Below are 20,909 nucleotides of genomic sequence, written 5' to 3'. Positions count from 1 at the left end.
AGAGAAGATTGAGAGGAGATTTGATAGGGGTGCTCAAAACCATGAGGGGTCTGGAGAGAGTAGAGAGGGAGAAACTGTTCCCATTGGCAGAATGGTCAAGAACCAGAGGACATCGGTTTAAGGTGACTGGCAAAAGAGGCAAGATGAGGAAAAACTATTTTTTTTTAAAAATACACAGCGAGTGGTTAGGATCTGGAATGCACTGCCCGAGTGTGTGGTGAAGGCAGATTCAATCGTGGCTTTCAAAAGGGAATTGGATATTTATCTGAAAAAAAGAGATTTGCAGGCTAGGGGGAAAAGAAAGGAGAGTGGGACTAGCTGAGTTGCTCTCGCAGAGAACTGGCATGGACACGGCAAGCTGAATGGGCTCCTTCTGTACTGTAACCATTCTATGATTCTTTTCTCTGTGTTTGTCACCAACAAACGACTGCTTGGTCGGGTATTATTTCACAATCACTGACCATTGTTCATGTGGAGTTTTGACTTTAACTGATGACAGCCTATTCAATCAAGAGATCTTGCAGCTAAGTTGGACTGTGTCCTCAGCTGATACCCAAAAGCATGCACTTTCAGCAGAAGCTCCTGGATAGCAATTAGAATTGGGAACAGTTGTCATTTTTCCCCTCCCTAATCTAGGAGTGCAGAGGTCAATTACAATTCTTCTGCTGCCCTGTCTGAGATCAGCTAACACAAAGCTGGGGCCATCCTGATTTTAATAGCTTTCCTAATATTATAATTTGTTAGGAAAATTTTCATTTGTGTAAATAAAAACAAAATTCAATACAAAGCCGCATTTAAAGTTAATCTGTAACCACAGTCAGGCTCCAAACTATTTTTCTGGAAATTTCCTATACTATAGATACTCACTGTGGACTCTGTGAAACATTGGGACTATCTCTGTCCATCTCAGTCACACACACAGAATGCCAGGTCAGCCACTTCACGAGCAGACTGGTGAGACTCTCGATCACACTGCACTGTGGATAAATAGATCAGGAAAAATTAACACACAGTCATTGACTGGTCTGCTGTAGAAGAGCATATATTATTTTTTTAAATTCTTATCATCCTCCGAAGGGCTCACCAAGGCTCATGAGCAACAACCACAACTGCACCATCCTATTCTCTCACTGAACTTTCCGCCCAGTGTCTCCGCTGGGGGTTAATCTTGACAATCTCCTTCAATATTGCCAGTCTCCTTCTTGTACAACTCACCCCTCCCACAGCTGATCCTGTGGACTTTGTCAGTGATCAGCTCTCTCCACACCCCCTTACTCATCTCCCTGCAGAAAGTCCATTCACTTGTGAACAAGGCCCTTGCTATCCATAAACTTATTCTGGGAGATTGCACCAACATCATGGTCTTAACAGAAACCTGGCTGAGGGGCAAGGAAAGCTCCCCTTTAAATGCTGCTTTCCCACCTGGCCATATCTTCCATCACTTGCCTCGTCAAGGCAGTCAGGTGGCGGTGTGGCGTTCATAACTAAATCACACCTTGGCCTGATCCCCTATCCCTCTGGCACTTGACATCTCTTTTGAGCATCTCACCTCATACAAAATCCTTGTCTACTACCGCCCTCCCAATTACAATGAAAACTTTCTCACCAAGATATCTTCACTGCTTTGCTTCCTCAGCCTTCGCACCGAATGAATTTTCATTCTCAGAGATTTCAACCTTAACTCATCATACTCTCTCTCTTGCATTCACTGTCCTCTTATCCGCCCCAAACTCCCCCTCCACGTAAACTCCCATACTCATATTCATGGCCACCCCTTGCCATCTTATGTGGTCTCGCTACTCCCATCGTATCAATCACAGATAAGACCACTCTGATCACTTCCTTATATCACTCTCCGACCACACCCTTCTTGCACGCCCCAACCCTACCTCATTCTGTATCCATCCTTGGGGAAAAAACTATCCCCGAATTCCCTTACAAAATCCCAACTGTCTAGCCTTTGACACTCTGCCTACCACAACCTTTCTGTAGCTACTCATTTGCTCAACTGCACCATCACCTACATCTTTGATGCCCTGATTCCCAATAAAACCATTACTCTCTCACCCTGGCTGTTCCCCCAGGTACGGCCACTCCAGTAAGTCCAAGGGACAGGCTTGAAAGGATATCGTGGACAACTGGTTTAGCCATTCACCACTAGATCTGGCTGGACGACATAAAGCACTATCAGGTCCTGCTCTTGACTGCAAACACTATTCAGGATCATTCTGGAATACAAAGATAACACCTGGCTTCTTTTCTCTACTGCACACTGTCTTCTTAAACCCCTTTCCCTTGTCTCCTCCACCATCACTTCCAGCAATAAGTGCCAAGTGCTCATGGACTGGTCGCTAAAATCAAGACCATTGATCAGCTGCCTCTGTCGCTCCCCTTCCTTCCACTAGACCACCAGACTAAGCTTCTTCTAAAGTTCGCCCCTGCCCTGGCGCTGAACTTGCATCTTTCTCTAGTTTCTCTGAGAAACTGGGGCGGCACAGTGGTTAGCACTGCAGCCTCACAGCTCCAGCGACCCGGGTTCAATTCTGGGTACTGCCTGTGTGGAGTTTGCAAGTTCTCCCTGTGTCTGCGTGGGTTTCCTCCGGGTGCTCCGGTTTCCTCCCACAAGCCAAAAGACTTGCAGGTTGGTAGATAAATTGGCCATTATAAATTGTCCCTAGTATAGGTAGGTGGTAGGGAAATATAGGGACAGGTGTGGATGTGGTAGGAATATGGGATTAGTGTAGGATTAGTATAAATGGGTGGTTGATGGTCGGCACAGACTCGGTGGGCCGAAGGGCCTGTTTCAGTGCTGTATCTCTAAACTAAACAAATAAGCTCACCTTGTCCATGAGACCCACCTCCTGCTTCCTCGACCCCATTCCTGCTATACTGCTGACCACCAACTTCTCCTCCTGGCCCCCATGTTAGTTATGGAGTCATAACGACACAGGAGGCGGCCATTCGGCCCATCAGGTTCATGCCAGCTTTCTGTGGAGCAATCCAATCATGCCCATTCCCCAACTCTATCCCCATTGCCAACATTTATATCCCTCAAGTACCCATCCACTTTTCTTTTGAAATCACAGAATCATAGAATTGTCACAGCATAGGAGGCTGCCATTCTGCCAGTCGTGTCTGTGCTGGCTCTCCAAGCAGCAATTTACATACTACCACTCCCCCACCTTCTCCTGCAGCTCTGAACATTCTTCCTTTTCAGATTACAATCCAATTCCCTCTTGAATGACTCGATTGAACCTGCCTCCACCAGACACTCAGGCAGTGCAGTTGGGATCCTAATCACTCCTTGCATGAAAAAGATTTTCTTCATGTCACCATTGCTTCCTTTGCCAATTACCATAAATCTGTGCCCTCTTGTTCTCGATTATTCCACCAAAGCGAACAATGTTTCCCAATCTATACTGCCCAGCTCTCTGATTTTGAATACCTTGTACTATTATGAAAGTGCCTCTATTTTTTTTTAAGGATTCGTATTTTAGAATCATGGACATTGGTTTATTTGGGAAAACTGGAAAGACTCCATGGATGCTTTGACAAGGGTCACCAAGAGGTCTTGTTTGAAAACAAACCATTACTGGAAATCACATTTCTTAAGCTAAATAAACAACAGAAAGCTGGGTGACTTGAGGGAGATGTTTACAGAGAAGTGACATGTCACGATTTGAGGGTCAGCAGTTGGTCTCACTTCTGAGATGTTGCTTCGGTTCATTTGGGATATGGACTGCTATTGAAAGTGGTTGGAGATCAAACTGCCAAGAGAAAAATGCCCAGCTCATTTCTTTCCTACTGTCTCTGTGAAACCCCGCAAAGATCCAGTGTGTGGGAGATAAAACCCCCGATGCTGCATTTCTCCTGAAAAGCTGGAAAAACCTGCCAACCTGCCGCCTGAAAAGAACTGCTCCAGAAAAGATCCCAGTGACCCATCTACATGTTCTCAGACACCAGACTGTATGCCATTTTGGGACACAACATTTTTCTTCCGTTTCCTTCAAGAATTAACAAGTATTTGGCCAAACTATTCTTTTACTTGTCTGTTTTTTTTTTTGCAAAAAAACTCTGCAGAGAAAATCTCTATTTTTTTCCTCTTGAACCAGTGTATGTGTGTGCGCGCGCATGCATGCAGGTGTATTGGGGTGGGGGGGGGGGGTGGTATTTAAAAAGGGAAATTTCATATTTCAATCTATGTGTTGATGCTTTGCTTCATTATTGGATAAATCTTGTTTTATAATAAACTGACAGTTCTGTTGTTTATTGAAGAAACCTGCTTGGTGTATTTTATTCTGGTATAAAGAGTAGAGTATATGATTCATGTATCGGTAACTGGGTAAACATTTAAATATATTTCGTGACCCGTGGAGAAGCAGAACTAGAAAAGGCAGTGCAGTCCTCCGACCTTGGTCGTGCCATATAATTGGGGGCTCCGTGCGGGATAACCCAAAGCCGATGATGTACAATTGTAAGTGGGATAATAATAATTGAAAAGAGGACAAGGAAAAAACAGGTTTCTTGTGCATTTGAGTAAATGGATTTGTCAGTTGCTAGGACCTATCTGGAGAAGGAGGACTTATTCCTGAGCGATTTGAAAATCTTAACCAAAGTCAGGCTAATAGCATTGGTAACAAAATTGGGGTTACAGTTAAAACCAGGAGCTAAGAAAACAGACATAATTGAAGTAATAGCACAGCATTTGCAACTGGAAGAAAAGGCAATCTAGATGGTAGTTCGGTTGAATTAGCTAGGATTCAGTTACAGATGAAGCAGCTTGATCTTGAAAAGGAAAAAGAAAAGGAAATGAAAAAAACTTGGGCTTGTACAAGAAAGAGAATTGACAATAAAAAAAACTTGAACTTGAAAGAGATGATATCGAAAAATAGAGAGCATTTCAAAGAGAAAGAGAAGGAAGGGAATTCAAATTTAAAAAGCTGAACTAAGACAAAAGAGTGACCTTGACTCAAGGGAAAATTTTGGTGAGCAAAGATCTGACTCCAGCCCAGGACCCTGTGGAAAGCTGTTTAAATTTGTGCAAGCCCTCCCGAAGTTTGAGGAAAGGGACATAGAGGCATTGTTCATTTCTTTTGAAAAGATAGCCAAACAGATGAAGTGGCCGAAGGAAAGCTGGACACTAATTAGGCAAAGCAGGTTGATGGGCACAGCATATGAAGTTTATGTTACACTTTCTGATGAGACTTTGGCAGATGAGATGGCCAAAAAGGCTATTCTCACTGCTTATGAGTTAGTCTCTGAAGCTTACTGATTGAAATTTTGCAACCTCCGGAGACAGCCTGGGCAGACTTATATAGAATTTGAGACAGTAAAGAAAATTAATTTTGATCGTTGGATGTGGGCACTAAAGGTAGAGGCCATGTATGAGAAACTTAGGGAAATAATTCTCCTGGAAAAATTTAAAAATTCACTCCATCTATTGGTAAGAACCCATGTAGAGAGCCAGAAGCTTTCAACAGCCAGACAGGCAGCAGAGATCGATGATGATTACAAGCTTGTTTACCAAGCCCAAACCCTTAGCCCGTCAGCCCCACAAACCCAAGAAGAATAGAAGGTGGGAGGGTGAAAGGAAGGCAAGTAGCCAGGGACAAGAAGGGACAGCTGGGAACGGCCCAGGATCTCCTCTTCAGGGGAGAAAGGAAGTTGCTGAGGGTGGAAGTGAGGTCCGCAAGCCTAAGTGTTACCATTGCCACAAGGTGGGACACCTTCATGCAGAATGCTGGAAGTTGCGGGGTAAACCCAAGGGACTTATTGGGATACACAAGACTAATGCAGAGAAAGTGGCCAACAGAGTAAAACAAACGCTGTGAGTGCGGGAGGGGTGAACATGATACCTGAGAGTTATAGGGAATTCTGGTCAAATGGAAAAGTTACTCCTTCTCCCTCAAGTGATGCAGGTAAACCCATAGTTATACTTAAGAATACAGGAGCCATCCAAACTATTTTGCTGGGGAAAGGCATAACTTTTCCACGAGAGTGTGCACTGAATGCCAAGATTTTAGTGAATGGTATCAGCAGGGACTATATACTCGTACCTTTGTATCGGGCGCACCTGGAGTGTGACTTAATGTCTGGAACGGTAACTGTAGGAGTTGTCCATAGTTTGCCTGTAGACGGAGTTGACCTACTCCTGGGGAATGATTTGGCCGGAGCGAAGGTCGAGGCCTCTCCAGTAGTCACGGAAAGACCAAGTGAAGTCAAAGAGTCAGAACAGTTGCAGGAAAAGGTTCCAGGAACTTTTCCTGCACGTATAGTGACCCGAGCAATGGCTAAACAAGTTCCATTGTCAGAGGTAAAATTGGCAATTATGCAATCATTCAGCGAATAGATGTGAGGAGAGAACTTCACTGACAAACTATGCAAATTTAGCACTAGTCAAAACTAACTATGAAATGTTATGTACAATAACAAGTGTTCAAAATATCTTGATCTAAATTTAACAGATAAAATTCATTCATAATTGAATGATTACATAAGTCAGATAGTCGAATATCTCAAACTTTATATGGGGATTTCGATAATCCAAAGGAAATGTTCAGCAAGTCTTCTCCGATCAAGGCTCAACAAGTTGATCCAGAGTTAAATAAAGTGGAAATCGGCTTTAATGGAAGCTGATGCAAAGGGAGGTCTGGAAGGCTACTATATTAAAAATGGGATTCTGATGAGGAAGTGGAGACCTCCTCACAAACCTGTGGACGAAGAATGACTGTTGTTCACTAGAGAGTGGTACTGACAAAGTATCGCTGGGAAATATTAAGGATAGTCCATGAAATTTCTATAGCGGGACATGTGGGTTTCTGGAAGACCCAATCATGTACAGGTCGACATTTTTACTGGTCAGCTCTTTCCAAGGACGTGGTGCAGTTTTGTAAAATGTACCAGATTGTGGGAAAACCGCAACCTGCTATAAAACCGGCACCTCTAATTCCCAGACCAGTTTTTGGGGAATCATTTAGTAGGGCGTTGGTAGACTATGTAGAATCTGTACCAAAAACAAAACTGGGACACAAATATATACTCACTATTATGGATATGGCTACTCTGTTCAAAGAGGCCATTTCCTTGAGAACAATTTCTGCTAAGGTTGTGGTAGAGAAGTTAACCCAATTCTTCACTAGATATGGATTACTGATTGAGATTCAGTCGGATCAAGCTTCCAATTTTATGTCTAACATTTTTCAGCAAGTTATGAGTAATTTGAGTATAACACAGTTAAAGTCCTCAGCAGACCATCCACAGACACAGGGGCTTGAGAACAGTACCATTAGACTCTCAAAACAATGATCAGGGCATATTGTCATGAATGAATGATTGAAATAAAGGGCTAGAATTTCTATTGTTTGCCACTAGGGATTCACCTAATGAGTCTACCCGTTTAGCCCTTTTGAGTTACTTTATGGACATGAGGCAAGATGTCCTTTAAAACTAATCAAAGAAAAGTTTTTAGAACAGACAGGCGAATCTTCCGTGTTATGTATCCGTGATCCAGGAGCTGCTCACAAGGGCCTGCAAAGTGGCCCACGAACACCTTAAAGCTTTCCAAACAACCAGGCAAAATATGGGCAGAAAAGTATGCCAAGACCCAAACATTTCAACCAGGGGATGAAGTGCAAGTATTACTGCCTTTATAGGGTGAACCACTGAAAGCACAGTTCAATGATCTATATAACGTGGTCAAAAGAATTGGTAAAGTAAATTATTTGATTGACACCCCAGATTGCCAGAAAAAGAATCGGCTGTGTCATATCAACATGTTGAAACAATATCATCACCCGGAGGTGGGTAAGCAAGCACAGGTATGTCAGGTAGTTAGGACAGTGAAGGATGAAAGGGATAATGAGGCTGAGGCGGGAGGCCTAGACAATTTTCAAATTGAACCTCCTACTATCCGGTTAGCTAATACTGAATTGCTAGGGAGATTAGATGCTATGTTCTGCATCTGTATTTGAAACCAATGAGGCTACTCAGCATTTAAAGGAGTCTGGAGGGACAAACCAGGATGTACCACCGTAGCCGTACATGATGTGGATGTAGGGGAATGCTATGAAACAGCATTCTTATCGCTTAAATCCAGAGAAGCAGGCCCAGGTGAAAGCAGAAATCCAACACATGTTGGAAAATCACCTCACTGTACCCAGTCAAAGCAACTGGAATTTGCCAGTGGTGTTAATGCCTAAACCTGACAGTTGAACTAGACTCTGTATAGACTACAGAAAGGTTATTACAGTAAGAAAGGCAGACTCCTACCCAATTTCTTGCTTGGATGACTGACAGAGTGAGTAGTGCCACATTTCTTACAAAAATAGATTTGTTAAAGGGATACTGGCAGGTTCCTTTAACACCCCGAACTAAAGAAATATTGGCCTTTGTTACAGCAGACGGTCTTTTCCAATGCCGAGTGATGCCATTCAGGCTAAAAGATGCCCCAGCAACTTTTCAGAGACTAATGAACCAAGTGGTAGCCAGTGCTCCTGACTGTGTGGTTTACCTAGATGATATGCTAGTATAAAGCGACATGTGGAAGGACCACTTGGAACAACTAGAAGCTCTGTTTACAAAATTACAGTCAGCTGATTTAGTGATAAACCTTGCCAAAAGCGAATTTGCAAAAATGAGTGTAACCTACCGATGGCATATAGTAGGGCAAGGACAAGTGTTGCCAAGAACAGCAAAAGTACAAGCATTGGTGGAGTTCCCTACCCCTAAGATTAAGCGAGAAATCATGAGGTTTTTGGGGATGTGTGGTTTCTACCACGTTTGTACCAAATTTTAGTACTATACCTGCTCCACTGACTGATTTGCTTCAAAAAAAGAAAGCCAAGGTATTTGGTCAAGAGAGTGCCAAACATTTCTTTGAGAGGCTGAAAGCTATTTTGATTAATGAACCAGTGTTGGCTGTTCCAAATTTCACTAACCCCTTCAAGGTAGTAATTGATGCTAGTGACCTAAGGCTCGGTGCAGTCCTATTACTAGACGATGAATCAGGCATAGAAAGGCCAGTGGGATACTTTTCCAAAAAGCTAAATCGACACCGAAAGAGATGCTCAACAGTCAAAAAGAAACCCCGAGCTTATTACTAATTCTTAAGCATTCTAAAATCTATGTCCGCCACGACTATTCCAATGGAGTTTACTATTGCAACCTTATCACTTAAAGATGATCCACATTGAGAAAAATAATGTAATTGCATATGCTTTGTCTAGGATTTAACTTTGCTTTGAGAGCAAAGATGGTACAAAGCACACCTGTGTTAGGTACAGAGTGAATGAGAATGTGTGTAACTGTATTTTAATATTTTACATCATTGTTTTCCCACACACTTTGCCATGAAACATATTGAAAAATGGCATTTCATTCCTCCAAGGATGGAGGTGTTATCAAAGTGCTTCTTAAAAATTTTTTTTTTTTAAGAATTCATATTTACAATTATGGACATTGGTTTATTTGGGAAAACTGAAAAGACTCCGTGGACGTTTTTACAAGTGTCACCGAGAGGTCTTGTTTGAAAACAAAACTTTACAGGAAATCACATGCCTTAAGCTCGAAAAACAATAGAAACCTTGGTGACTTGGGGGAGGTGTTTGCGGAGAAGTGATGTCACGATTTATGAGGGACATAGAGTCATAGAGTGATACAGCACTGAAACAGGCCCTTCGGCCCACCAAGTCTGTGCCGACCAACAACCACCCATTTATTCTAATCCTACTAATCCCCACCATTCTCCTACCACCTACCTACACGAGGGGCAATTTACAATGGCCAATTTACCTATCAATCTGCAAGTCTTTGGCTGTGGGAGGAAACCGGAGCACCCGGCAGAAACCCACACGGTCACAGGGAGAACTTGCAAACTCCGCACAGGCAGTACCCAGAACTGAACCCGGGTCGCTGGAGCTGTGAGGCTGCGGTGCTAACCACTGCGCCACCAAGAGTTGGTTTTGCTTCTGAGATGTTGTTTCGGTTCTTTTGGGGTGTGGACTGCTGTTAAAAGCAGTTGGAAATCAACCTGCCAAGAGAGAAACACCGAGCTCATCTGAAAACCTGCAAAGATCCAGAGTGAGAGTGCTAAAACCCCTGATGCTGCATTTCTCCCGAGAAACTGGAAAAACCTGCCAAATTCATTCTCGAAGCCGCTTGAAAAGACCTGCTCCAGAAAAGATCCCAGTGACCAGTCTGTGTGTTCTCGGACACCAGACTGTACGCCATTTTGGGACACAACATACCTCATCCGTTCTCTTCAAGAACAAAAGAATTGAGCCAAAGTTTTTTTGTCTGTTTTTTGTAAAAAAGCTCTGCAGAAAATTTCTTTTTTAACCTTGAACCAGTATGCGTGTGGGGGGTATTTAAAAAAGGAATTTTCATATTTCAATCTGTGTGTTTATGTTTTGCTTCGTGACTGGATAAGTCCTGTTTTATAATAAACTGATAGTTCTGTTGTTTATTAAAGAAACCTGGTTAGTATATTTTATTCTGTGATAAAGAACAGAGTATATGATTGACTGCATCGGTAACTGGGTAAACATTTAAAGATATGTTGTGACCTGTGGAGAAGTGGAACTGGAAAAGATAGTGCACTCCTCCTACCTCGGTCCTAACAGTACATTGAAATTTTTGTCTCCGCTTCCTCCACACTCATACGTAGCGAGTTCCAGATCATTACCACTCGCCGAGTAAAAAAGTTCTTCCTCATATCCCCCCAGCATCTCTTCCCCAAAACCTTAAATCTGGTGTCCCCTAATCCTTGGCCCATCATATTGTAGATATTGTTAACAGTTCCCTCTCTTCTTAAAATCTGCCATCATCAACTCTCTTGTCAAAAACCAACCCTGGACCCCACCATCCTTGAAAACGACTACCCCATCTCCAACCTCTATTTCCTCTCTGAAGTCCTTAAATATGCCTTCCAAATCCTGTGCCCATCTTTCCTGGAATTTCTGCTCCTGCTATAGGACCAAAATCGCTCTCAAAGTCACAAATAACATCCTACGTGACTGTGACAAAGGTAAACTACTCCTCCTTGTTCTTTTCTACCTACCTGCAGCCTTTCACAGTTGACCATACCGTCCTCCTCCAGCTGGGTGGGATTGCAGTCGCCTGATTCCATTCTTATCTAATTATAGCCAGAGCAGCACCTGCAATGGCTTCTATTTCTGCTCCCAGAGTCACCTCTGGTGCTCCCCAGGGATCTATCCTTGCCCCCTCTTCTATTTCTCATCTACATGCTGCCCTTGGTGACATCATCTGAAAGCATGGCATTAGTTTTCACATATATGCAGATGACATCCAAGCTCTATCTCACCACCACCTCTCTCGACTCCTCCGCTGTTTCTAAATTATCAGACTGCTTATTTGATATCCAGTGCTGGATAAGCAGAAATATCCCTCCAAATAAATATTGGAAAGACTGAAGTCATTATATTCAGTCTCTGCTACCAACGCCATTCCATAGCTACTGATTCCATCCCTCTCCCTAGCAGCTGTTGGAGACAAAACCAGACGGTTTGCAACCTTGGTGTCACATTTGACCCTGAGATCAGCCTCCAACCAAATACCTGCATCATCACTAAGAACACCTATTTCTCCTCTGTAACATGGCCCTATTTTGTCCCTGCCTCAGCTCTTGATCTACTGAAACCCTCATTCATGCCTTTGTTATTTCTAGAGATGACTATTCCAATGAACTCCTGACTGATATCCCACATTTTACTGTCCATTAACTTGAGGTCACCCAAAACTCTGCTGTGCATACCCTTACCCGCACCAAGTCCTGTTCACCTAACACTCCTGCATTCGCTGAACTACACTGACTCATGGTTAAGCAACACCCTGATTTTAAAATTCTCAACCATGTTTTCAAATCCCTCCGTGGCCTTACCCCTCCCTATCTCTGTAACCTTCTCAAGCCCCACAACCCTCCTGATTATGTGTTCATCGAATTCTGGCCTCCTGAGCCACCCCGATTTTAACTGCTCCACCATGAGTGGTTGTGCCTTCAGCTGCTTCCACCCTAAGCTCTGGAATTCTCTCCCTACACCTCTCCGGTTGTCTACCTATCTTCCTTCTTTTAAGACACTCCTAAAACCTACCTCTTTTGGCAGTCTGCCCTAATATCGCCTTATGTGGCTCAGTATCTAATTTTGCTTTATAACACTCCTGTGAAGCGCCTTGGACACTTTATTACATGGAAGGCGCGAAATAAATACAAGTTATTATTGAAAATGAAAATTTGTTTGTGTAAACTTTTATTTTCAATAAGGAAAGAACAAATTTATAGTTATCCTCAGGATTTTCCAAAGCGCTTCACAGCCGAAGTAGCTGCTCCGAGTTGTAATCACTTAAGTAGGCAAACAAAGCAACCAACGCACACAGTGAGGTCCCGGAACAGCAAGGAGATAAGAGACTGGATAATCTTGCTTCCAAATTTTGTATCATCCGCAACCTTTGAAATTGTGCCCTGTACGCCAAGGTCTAGGCCATGAATATATATCAGGGATAGCAAGGGTCCCAACGCTGATCCCTGGGGAACTCCACTACAAACCTTCCTCCAGCCCAAGAAACATCCATTAACCACTACTCTTTGTTTCCTGTCACTCAGCCAATTCCATATCCATGTTACTACCATCCCTGCTCACAAGTCTGTTGTGTGGCACTGTATCAAACACCTTTTGAAAGTCCTTGTACAACATATCAACTGCCTTGCTCTCATTAACCATCTCTGTTACCTCCTCAAAGAACTCCAGCAGGTTAGTTAAACATGATTTTCCCGAAAGAAATCCATGCTGGCTTTCCTTAATTAACTCGCATTTGTCCGTGTGACTATTGATTTTGCCCAGAATTATTTTTTCTAGACGTTTCCCACCACCGAAGTTAAACTGACTGGCCTGTAGTTGTTGGGCTTATCTTTACACCCTTTTGCAATTCTCCAGTCCTCTGGTACCACCCGAGTCTAAGCAAGACTGAAAAATTATGGCCGGTGCCTCTGCGATTTCCACCCTCACTTCCCTCAGTATCCTTGGATGCATCTCATCTGGTCCTGGTGTTTTATCCACTTTAAATACAGACAGCGTCTCTCATACATCATCTTTTCAATTTTAAACCTCTCTCGTGTCTGAATTACCTCCTCTTTCACCATTGCCTGGGTTGCATCTTCTTCCTTGGTAAAGACAGATACAAAGTATTCATTTAGCACCTCAGCTATACCTTCTGCCTCCATGTGTAAATCGCCTTGATGGCCCATAATCGGCCCCACCCCTCCTTTGACCATCTTTTTACTATTTATATGTCTACAGAAAACTTTGGAATTTCCTTTAATGCTAGCTGCCAGTCTCTCTTCATGCTCTCGCTTTGCTTCTCTGATTTGCTTTTTCACTTCCCCTCTGCACCTTCTATATTCAGCCTGGTTCTCAATAGTATTTTCTACCCGGCATCTGTCATAAGCACACTTTTTCTTCTTCATCTTAATCTTGACCTCTTTTGTCATCCAAGGAGCTCTGTATTTGTTTGCCCTACAAGGGAACATACCTCAACTGTGCCCAAACTATCTCTTCTTTGAAGGTAGCCCATTGTTCATCTACTGGTTTTCCAGCCAACTTTTGACTCCAATTTATTCGCCCCAGCTCCGTTCTTACCCTGTTGGAGTTGGCCTTCCCCCAGCTAATTATTCTTGCTCTGGATCGTTCTTTGTCCTTTTCCATAGTCAGCCTAAACCTTATGGTACAATGATCACTATCCCCTAAATGCTCTCTTACTCATACTTGATCCACTTGGCCCACCTCATTCCCAAGAACCAAGTTGAGCAGTGCCTCCTCTCTCGTTGGACTAGTAACATACTGCTGTAGAAAAGTTTCCTGAACACATTCTAGGAACTGTTGCCCCTCACTCCCCTTTACACTACTATAATCCCAGTCCATGTTTGGATAATTAAAGTCCCCCATTGTAACTACCCTATAATTTTTGCACCTTTCTGTAATTTCCTTGAAAATTTTTTCCTCTACGTCCTTCCCACTAGCTGGTGGTCTTTAGTCAACAACGAGCAATGTAACTGTACCTTTTTTCTTCCTTAGCTCTAGCCAAACTTATTTTGTCCCTGACCCCTCTGGGACATCCTTTTTCTCCAGCAGTGCAATGCTCTTCTTAATCAAAACCGCCACCCCACCCCTTTTTTCCCTTTTCCTAAACACTTTGTATTCAGCAATATTTAACACCCAGTCATGACCTTCTTTGAGCCAGGTCTCTGTTATAGCCACATCATATTTCCACATGGCAATCTGCGCCTGTACCTCACCAATTTTATTAACCACACTCCGTGCATTCGCATACATGTGCTGTTACAACCAAGGCGGGAGTAATGCACTGTTAATTCAGCCCTACTACTCCACAGGTCAGAGTATATCAGATGAATTTTCCCACCAACCGAAGAATAACCAAATTAAACACTTCATTTTCCCCCCAGAATAAAGCACACCAAACCAGGTTTCTTCAAACAACAACATTAACTGTTATTAGAAAAGAAATAACAGCTCCTACATATAGATGTATCTTGGTAGTTATGAAAAAAAAACTTTTTTCCTTAACCCTCATGCACACATACATACATTAAAAAAAAACGGTTAACCAGGGAAAGAGGATTTTTGGTTTACAGCTGTTTCTTAGGAATAGATGGAATAATAAAAATAGTTGAGTTTATCACGTTCTGCTCGGATGTTTTCAGTAGTGAGGTGTCCCAGAGTTGAATAGTTGGATGCCACTTGAAGTCTCTCCAGGTGAGGTTGATGAACAGTCTGTGATGGGTAGGCTTTCAAGGCAATTTGTCTGCAGCAGGTGTCACACAGGTCTTTCAGCAGGGGTGCCGCAATCGGTCTGCTTGGGATTTAAAAAACAGTAGTATAGCAGCAGAAGCTTTCTTGAGATTTCAGGATTTCCCAAAACACGGGAGGCAACAGGAACAGGATTCCTTTTCAAGAGATGCAAGTCTCCTTTACAGAGAGAGGTAACACTTTTCTGGGTCTTCCTCCCTTGCTCCAGGCAGGTCAAAGCAAGATTTCAAATGCCTGCTCTTTGTCCAATTCACAGGCTTTTTAAAGAGTTCAAGGTGTAAAAAGAACCTTCCTGAACATGGTCACATGTCCAGACAGTGTCTCCCCGTCACTCAAAAGCTGCTCTGAAGGAAGGTCAAACCCATGGTTTCCTTGAAATTGCTGGCTTTCCTGTCATTGTACAAGTTCAATTTCCTTTCAAAGCACCCCTAAAGTTCAACTCTTATGAACTTCCTTTCAAAACATTTCAGGAATTCCAATTATTTGCAGGTGTCTTCCACTAAGCAAAAATCCTTCTTTCAGCTTTTAAAACACACAGAATTCTAAGTTCTGAGTACAAAAAAAGTCCTTTTGCAACAGAACATTAACCCTGATTTAGACTTGATTACTTTCTCCCTTACTCTGACCCCATCTAATAACTTACTATACCCTATCTCTCAGAGTATTCTGTGCACCTTGATATTACTCTATTTGCTCCTGGTTCCTACACCTCTGACAAGTTACCAGTTTTGATTCCCTCCAATCTGAGCTCCCTCGCGGTTAAGGCCAGCTCGGGTCTGCAAACGAAACCCGACCCGAGCCCGACAGAACCACATCTGACCTGAGCCCGACCTGGCCAGAGTCCTTTGACTTTATTCCCCACCTGACCCGACCACCGGAATATAATCAACTTTACTGAAGAGGTTGTGCTCTAAAATGGATGGAATTGCTCACTGCAGACTAGTGCAGAGTCCAAATGCACATTTCCCGCCTTGACCTCCTGGCTGTCACTGTGTCTGACCCAACCCGACCCGAGCCCAAATGCCAGACCTGAAAGAGAGCCCCGACCCCGACACGTCGTCAGGCCCAGTCGAGTTCAGGTCGGGTAGCCATGGTCTACCTCTCGGGTTCCCATCCCCCGCTAATCTAGCACTAGCAGATCTCCATGCGACGATATTCATCCCAGTCCTGCTAAGTTGCAACCCTTTCATCTTGTGCAGGTCCCACCTGCCCCAGAACCAGTCCCAATGTCTCAGAAATCTGAAGCCCTTCCTCTTGCATCAATTCTCCAGCCACGTGTTCAATCGCACAATTCTCCTAATCCTATGCTCACTCGCAATCTTGAGATTACTGCTTTTGAGGTCCTGCTTTTTAATCTCCTTCCTAGCTCCCTAAAATCTGCTTTCAGGACCTCACCCCCTTTCCTACCTATGTCACTGGTGCCAATCTGGACCACGACCTCTGGCTGTTCATCCTCCCCCAGAAGAATGTCCTGTAACTGTTCCGTGACATCCTTGACCCTGGCACCAGGCAGGCAACACACCATTCTGGAGTCCTGTCTCTGGTCACAGAAACACCTGTCTGTTCTCCTGACTAATCCCCTATCACTACTACTCTTCCACTCTTCTTCCTCCCCTCCTGTGTCGCTGAGCCACCTGTGGTGCCACAATAAAAACAAGAAATGCTGGAACCACTCAGCAGGTCTGGCAGCATCTGTGAAAAGAGAAGCAGAGTTAACGTTTCGGGTCAGTGACCCTTCTTCAGAACTGTGGTGCCACAAACTTGGCTCTGACTGCACTCCTCTGAGGAACCATCACCCTCACCAGTACCCAAAATGGAAAACCAATTAGCAAGTGAGATTGGCTCAGGGGACTCCTGCACTACCTTCCTGGTTCTCTTAGACTGCCTGGCAGTCACCCATTCCCTAACTGCTTGTATGTTCCTAACCTGCAGTGTGACCACCTCCCTAAATGTGCTATCCACGTAATTCTCTACCTTGCAGATACGCCACAGTGACTCCAGCCGCCGCTCGAGTTCTGAAACCCGGAGCTCAAGCTTCTGCAGCCGGTGACACTTCCTGCAGATGTGTTTGTCTCGGACACACGGATTCTGAGCACAGGAAGTTGAAAAGAATAAAAAAACTGGCCATGCTGAAAACAGAAGACAACCAGTGTGGACACAAAATTAAATTGTATAAACTGGCATTGGTGCAGGAAAAGGAAGTCAGCACAGGGCAGCACGAACATAAGGCTGAAAAAAAAAGAGCAACATCACCAGCATGACATTCACTGAAAGCAATGGCAGCACATAAACAAGATTAACAACCACACACTACAGATGCTGGAACTCTGAATGAGAACAGAAAATGCTGGAAATACTCAGCACGTCTGGCAACATCTGTGCAGAGAGAAACTGCGTTAACGTTTCAGCTCTGTGACCCTTCATCAGAACTGGCAAAAGTTAGAAATGTTACAGTCTTTGAGCAAGTGAAAAGGTGGGGAGGGGGTGGGGGGGTGGAAGAACAACAAGGAAGGAAAGACTGTGATAGGACAGAGGGGGAAAGAGATTAAATGACAGAGATGTCATCGACCAGAATGCAAATGGAGTGCCAAATAGTTGTAGCGAAAGACAAAACATGAGCCCAGAGAAAGTGCTAATGGCAGAATAATGAATAGCTCTGCCCGAAAGCAAACACATGAAAAATAAGTTTAAGACTAGCACATGGTTAAAAAATAATTGTAAATATATAATAAATTAAATAAAAAAATAATGGAGCTCATGGTCTGAAATTATTGAATTCAATTTTGAGTCCAGAAGGCTGTAGAATCGGAAGATGAGGTGCTGTTCCTCGAACTCGCGTTGATGTTCACTGGAACACTGCAAAAAGCATTGTCAGCTTGAGATGACGCAGCTCAAGTGTGAAAAGTAAAGGACAATCACCACCACAGTGTGCTCAAATTGACAGAGGGTCAAAGCAATTACCACCCAGGTGAATGAGGGAATCTAGCAAATGATAAACTTAGTCGCCTCGATCTTTTTGCAGCAACTAGCCCATTTTCAGGGCAGTAATTGGATGGGAAGGAGTGGGGATCCACTACACTCGATCCCTGCTCACTTTAGCAGCCACCCAATTTTTCACTGTCATTTCTGGCAGACAGTGAAGGTGCCCACCTATTATTGCACAGACACATGTAAATGAGGCAGCAATGATTGTAACTTCATAAAACCTATTTCTCATTATTAATGCCTCATTTACCATTTTAATTGTGTCAGTATAAAACTATCTATTGTGAATGGAGACGTAGACATAAAATGACAAGTTTAAAATTTATAGCAACTATTTTTTTATTATCACGTTGTTTTGGTTGCCAGCTGTCTTTATGCTATTTTCTGACAGGCTGCCATTTACCTTCTACCTCCCCCACTTTCCACCACTGGTATCCCATCAGTAATTTCCTGCTATCGTTGCTTCTGAAAGAAGAGATGCAACAGAGAGACAGTCGGCTGTCAGGCTGCACTGGAGGTATATGGCTCTTATTTGTTGATAACTGTAAACCAGGGTATACAGATATGCCTACCTATTCCTACCTGCTTATAGCCAGGGACCATTGCCTGCAGTGGCTTTACAAAAGGAGGCCATTAAAGTTTGTCACTTGCTCCAAATGGACTTGCAGCTGACTTCCAATGCATGCACTGTTCTGGTCATCACCATCCTTAACTTCCATGCCACAGGGTTATTCTTTGCTACCAATTAAGAGATTTGTAGCATACAGCTGTGCACAGATTCATAAAGTAGGTCACAGATGCATTGTTCTCCAGACCAAATAACTGCATCAGCTTTTCCATGAACAAGTAACACCAACACGACAAAGCTATGCAATTTTAATAATTGGCAGGATTCCCCAAAGTCTAGGCGTCACAGATTGCACACATGTATCTATACATGTTCCCATCAATAGGCAGTCTTATGAAAACCAGAAAGTATACCTCTCAATGTGCCTATTGCTTGCGATCAGCAGCAGACTAGTGAATGTCTGCTTCCCTGGCAGCTGTCTGGACGTGTTGCCATCTTGAGAAACAGCAACATTATGAGTGCACATTCCTGCCATGCCACAAGTACTTGCGCCATTTTTGCAAGGAAACATATCTACAAGTAATTATAATGAGGATGACGATTAATCCAATTTTGATAGCAAAGAGGTGTTTAGTGTGGTGAATGCATACAAGGCTGAGTGAAGGAATGCTTTCAGGTGAAGGCTCAGGATGCAAGGGACGCCACAATCTCCAAGGAAATTCAAGAACTTCAAATTTGTGTGTTGGGGGGGGGTGGAAAGAACAATGTAGTTGTACGTGGCAAATTCCCCTACAAGTCATCCATCATCCTGACTTGGAACTATACGTCCATTCCTTCACTGTCACTGGGACAAAATCCTGGAACTCCCTCCCCAACAGCTCTGTATGTGTACCTACGCCACATGGACTGTAGCAGTTAAGGCGGCTTTCCACCACCTGCTCAATGCCAATTAGGGATGGGCAAATAAAACTGGCCTTGCCACCGATGCCCACATCCCAAGAACAAGTTGAAAAATGACACAATGAGTACACTGCATTCTTTGAAGGTGCAGGTAGCCCTTATTTTGTATGCTCTATAAGGTCTTTAAATTTTTCTGACACTAAGGTGCCAAAGGCTGCCCTCACCACCTGCTACCACAATGCTGCTTTCCTTGAGGGTCCACATTAGTCTCTGTCAAAGTGCATCTCCTGACTTCACACACAAGAGTTTCTACACCTGCAACAGTAAACATGGAGACGTTGGACCCCTGTAGACTTCACAGATGCCCTTGAGGTAAGGAAGTTTCAGTCTTGCTTCCAAAGTAAGTTTTACTATTACTGACCTTCTGTGCTGTAATAAGTCCATGACGCTATTAACCCCAAGGGTGCTGCACCCCATTAAGTCAGTGGGAAAGCACACTCAAATGTACCCTGAACTCTTTGCATGTTTCACTTTAATATAGTCTGTAATCGTTAATAGTTATAGCATAGGTATATGTCTAAATTCTATAGTAAGTGCATAACTGTTGCTACAAATTTCAAAGGTCCACAGTAGATATTCTCGAGTGCGTCATCAGTGGCCACTCCCATAAACAGATCTCATATCCCTATGACCTGGAGTGCACGTTTACTGTCCAATAGCTGGTAAACGACAGTATAACCCAGGAATGGTAAAACAAACCCGTTTATCCCAAAGTGCTGGATTCAGTGATCTCTCATGCCAATGTATATATTTTCACTTCTATCAAAACAATTGACTAAAAAGCAGTCGAGCAATATGAAGCTTAAAGTAAACCAACAAACAGGATCATTTTATGTGAAATATATCAATTAACACAATAGATTTCCAGCGAGATACAGACTGAAGGCACTGGATACTGCAAAAGCTATGGGCCCTGACAATATTCCGGCAATAGTACTGAAGATCTGTGCTCCAGAACTTGTCGCGCCCCTAGCCAAGCTGTTCCAGTACAGCTACAACACTGGCATCTACCCTGCAATGTGGAAAATTGCCCAGGTATGTCCTGTACACAAAAAGCAGGACAAATCCAACCCGGCCAATTACCGCCCCATTAGCCTACTCTCAATCATCAGTGAAGTGATGGAAGGTGTCATCAACAGTGTCATCAAGCGGCACTTGCTTAGCAACAACCTGCTCAGTGATGCTCAGTTTGGGTTCCGCCAGCGCCACTCAGCTCCTGACCTCATTACAGCCTTGGTTCAAACATGTACAAAAGAGCTGAACTCAAGAGGTGAGGTGAGAGTGACTGCCCTTGACATCAAGGCAGCATTTGACCGAGTATGGCATCAAGGAACCCTAGCAAAACTGAGGTCAATGGGAATCAGGGGGAAAACCCTCCGCTGGCTGGAGTCATACCTAGCGCAAAGGAAGATGGTTGTGTTTGTTGGAGGTCAATCATCTGAGCTCCAGGACATCACTGCAGGAGTACCTCAGGGTAGTGTCCTAGGCCCAACCATCTTCAGCTGCTTCATCAATGACCTTCCTTCAATCATAAGGTCAGAAGTGGGGATGTTCGCTGA

General features: G+C 43.6%; 1 protein-coding gene and 1 long non-coding RNA gene across 3 annotated transcripts in view; one reads left to right on the top strand and one right to left on the bottom strand.

Moving 5' to 3' along the window:
- Positions 1-20,909, bottom strand: part of cenpi (centromere protein I) — a 148,617-nt gene that overhangs the window by 41,133 nt on the left and 86,575 nt on the right. The window contains exon 14 of one of the 2 annotated variants that reach the window (XM_068047499.1): positions 868-977. The exons of the other annotated variant lie outside the window; for it this stretch is intronic. Coding sequence (XP_067903600.1) covers positions 868-977 — 110 coding nt within the window. The remainder of the gene's footprint in view (positions 1-867; positions 978-20,909) is intronic. 2 annotated transcript variants of the gene reach the window in all.
- The window catches only part of LOC137377641 (uncharacterized), an 82,867-nt gene that overhangs the window by 60,039 nt on the left and 1,919 nt on the right, over positions 1-20,909 (top strand). Inside the window, exon 2 of the long non-coding RNA XR_010976449.1 lies at positions 19,495-19,662. This is a non-coding gene — a long non-coding RNA (uncharacterized lncRNA). The remainder of the gene's footprint in view (positions 1-19,494; positions 19,663-20,909) is intronic.

Source organism: Heterodontus francisci, chromosome 15 (assembly GCF_036365525.1).
Source record: "Heterodontus francisci isolate sHetFra1 chromosome 15, sHetFra1.hap1, whole genome shotgun sequence".
In the NCBI taxonomy this organism is placed as follows: Eukaryota; Metazoa; Chordata; class Chondrichthyes; order Heterodontiformes; family Heterodontidae; genus Heterodontus; species Heterodontus francisci.
This window is presented reverse-complemented; position numbering and strand designations above follow the sequence as displayed.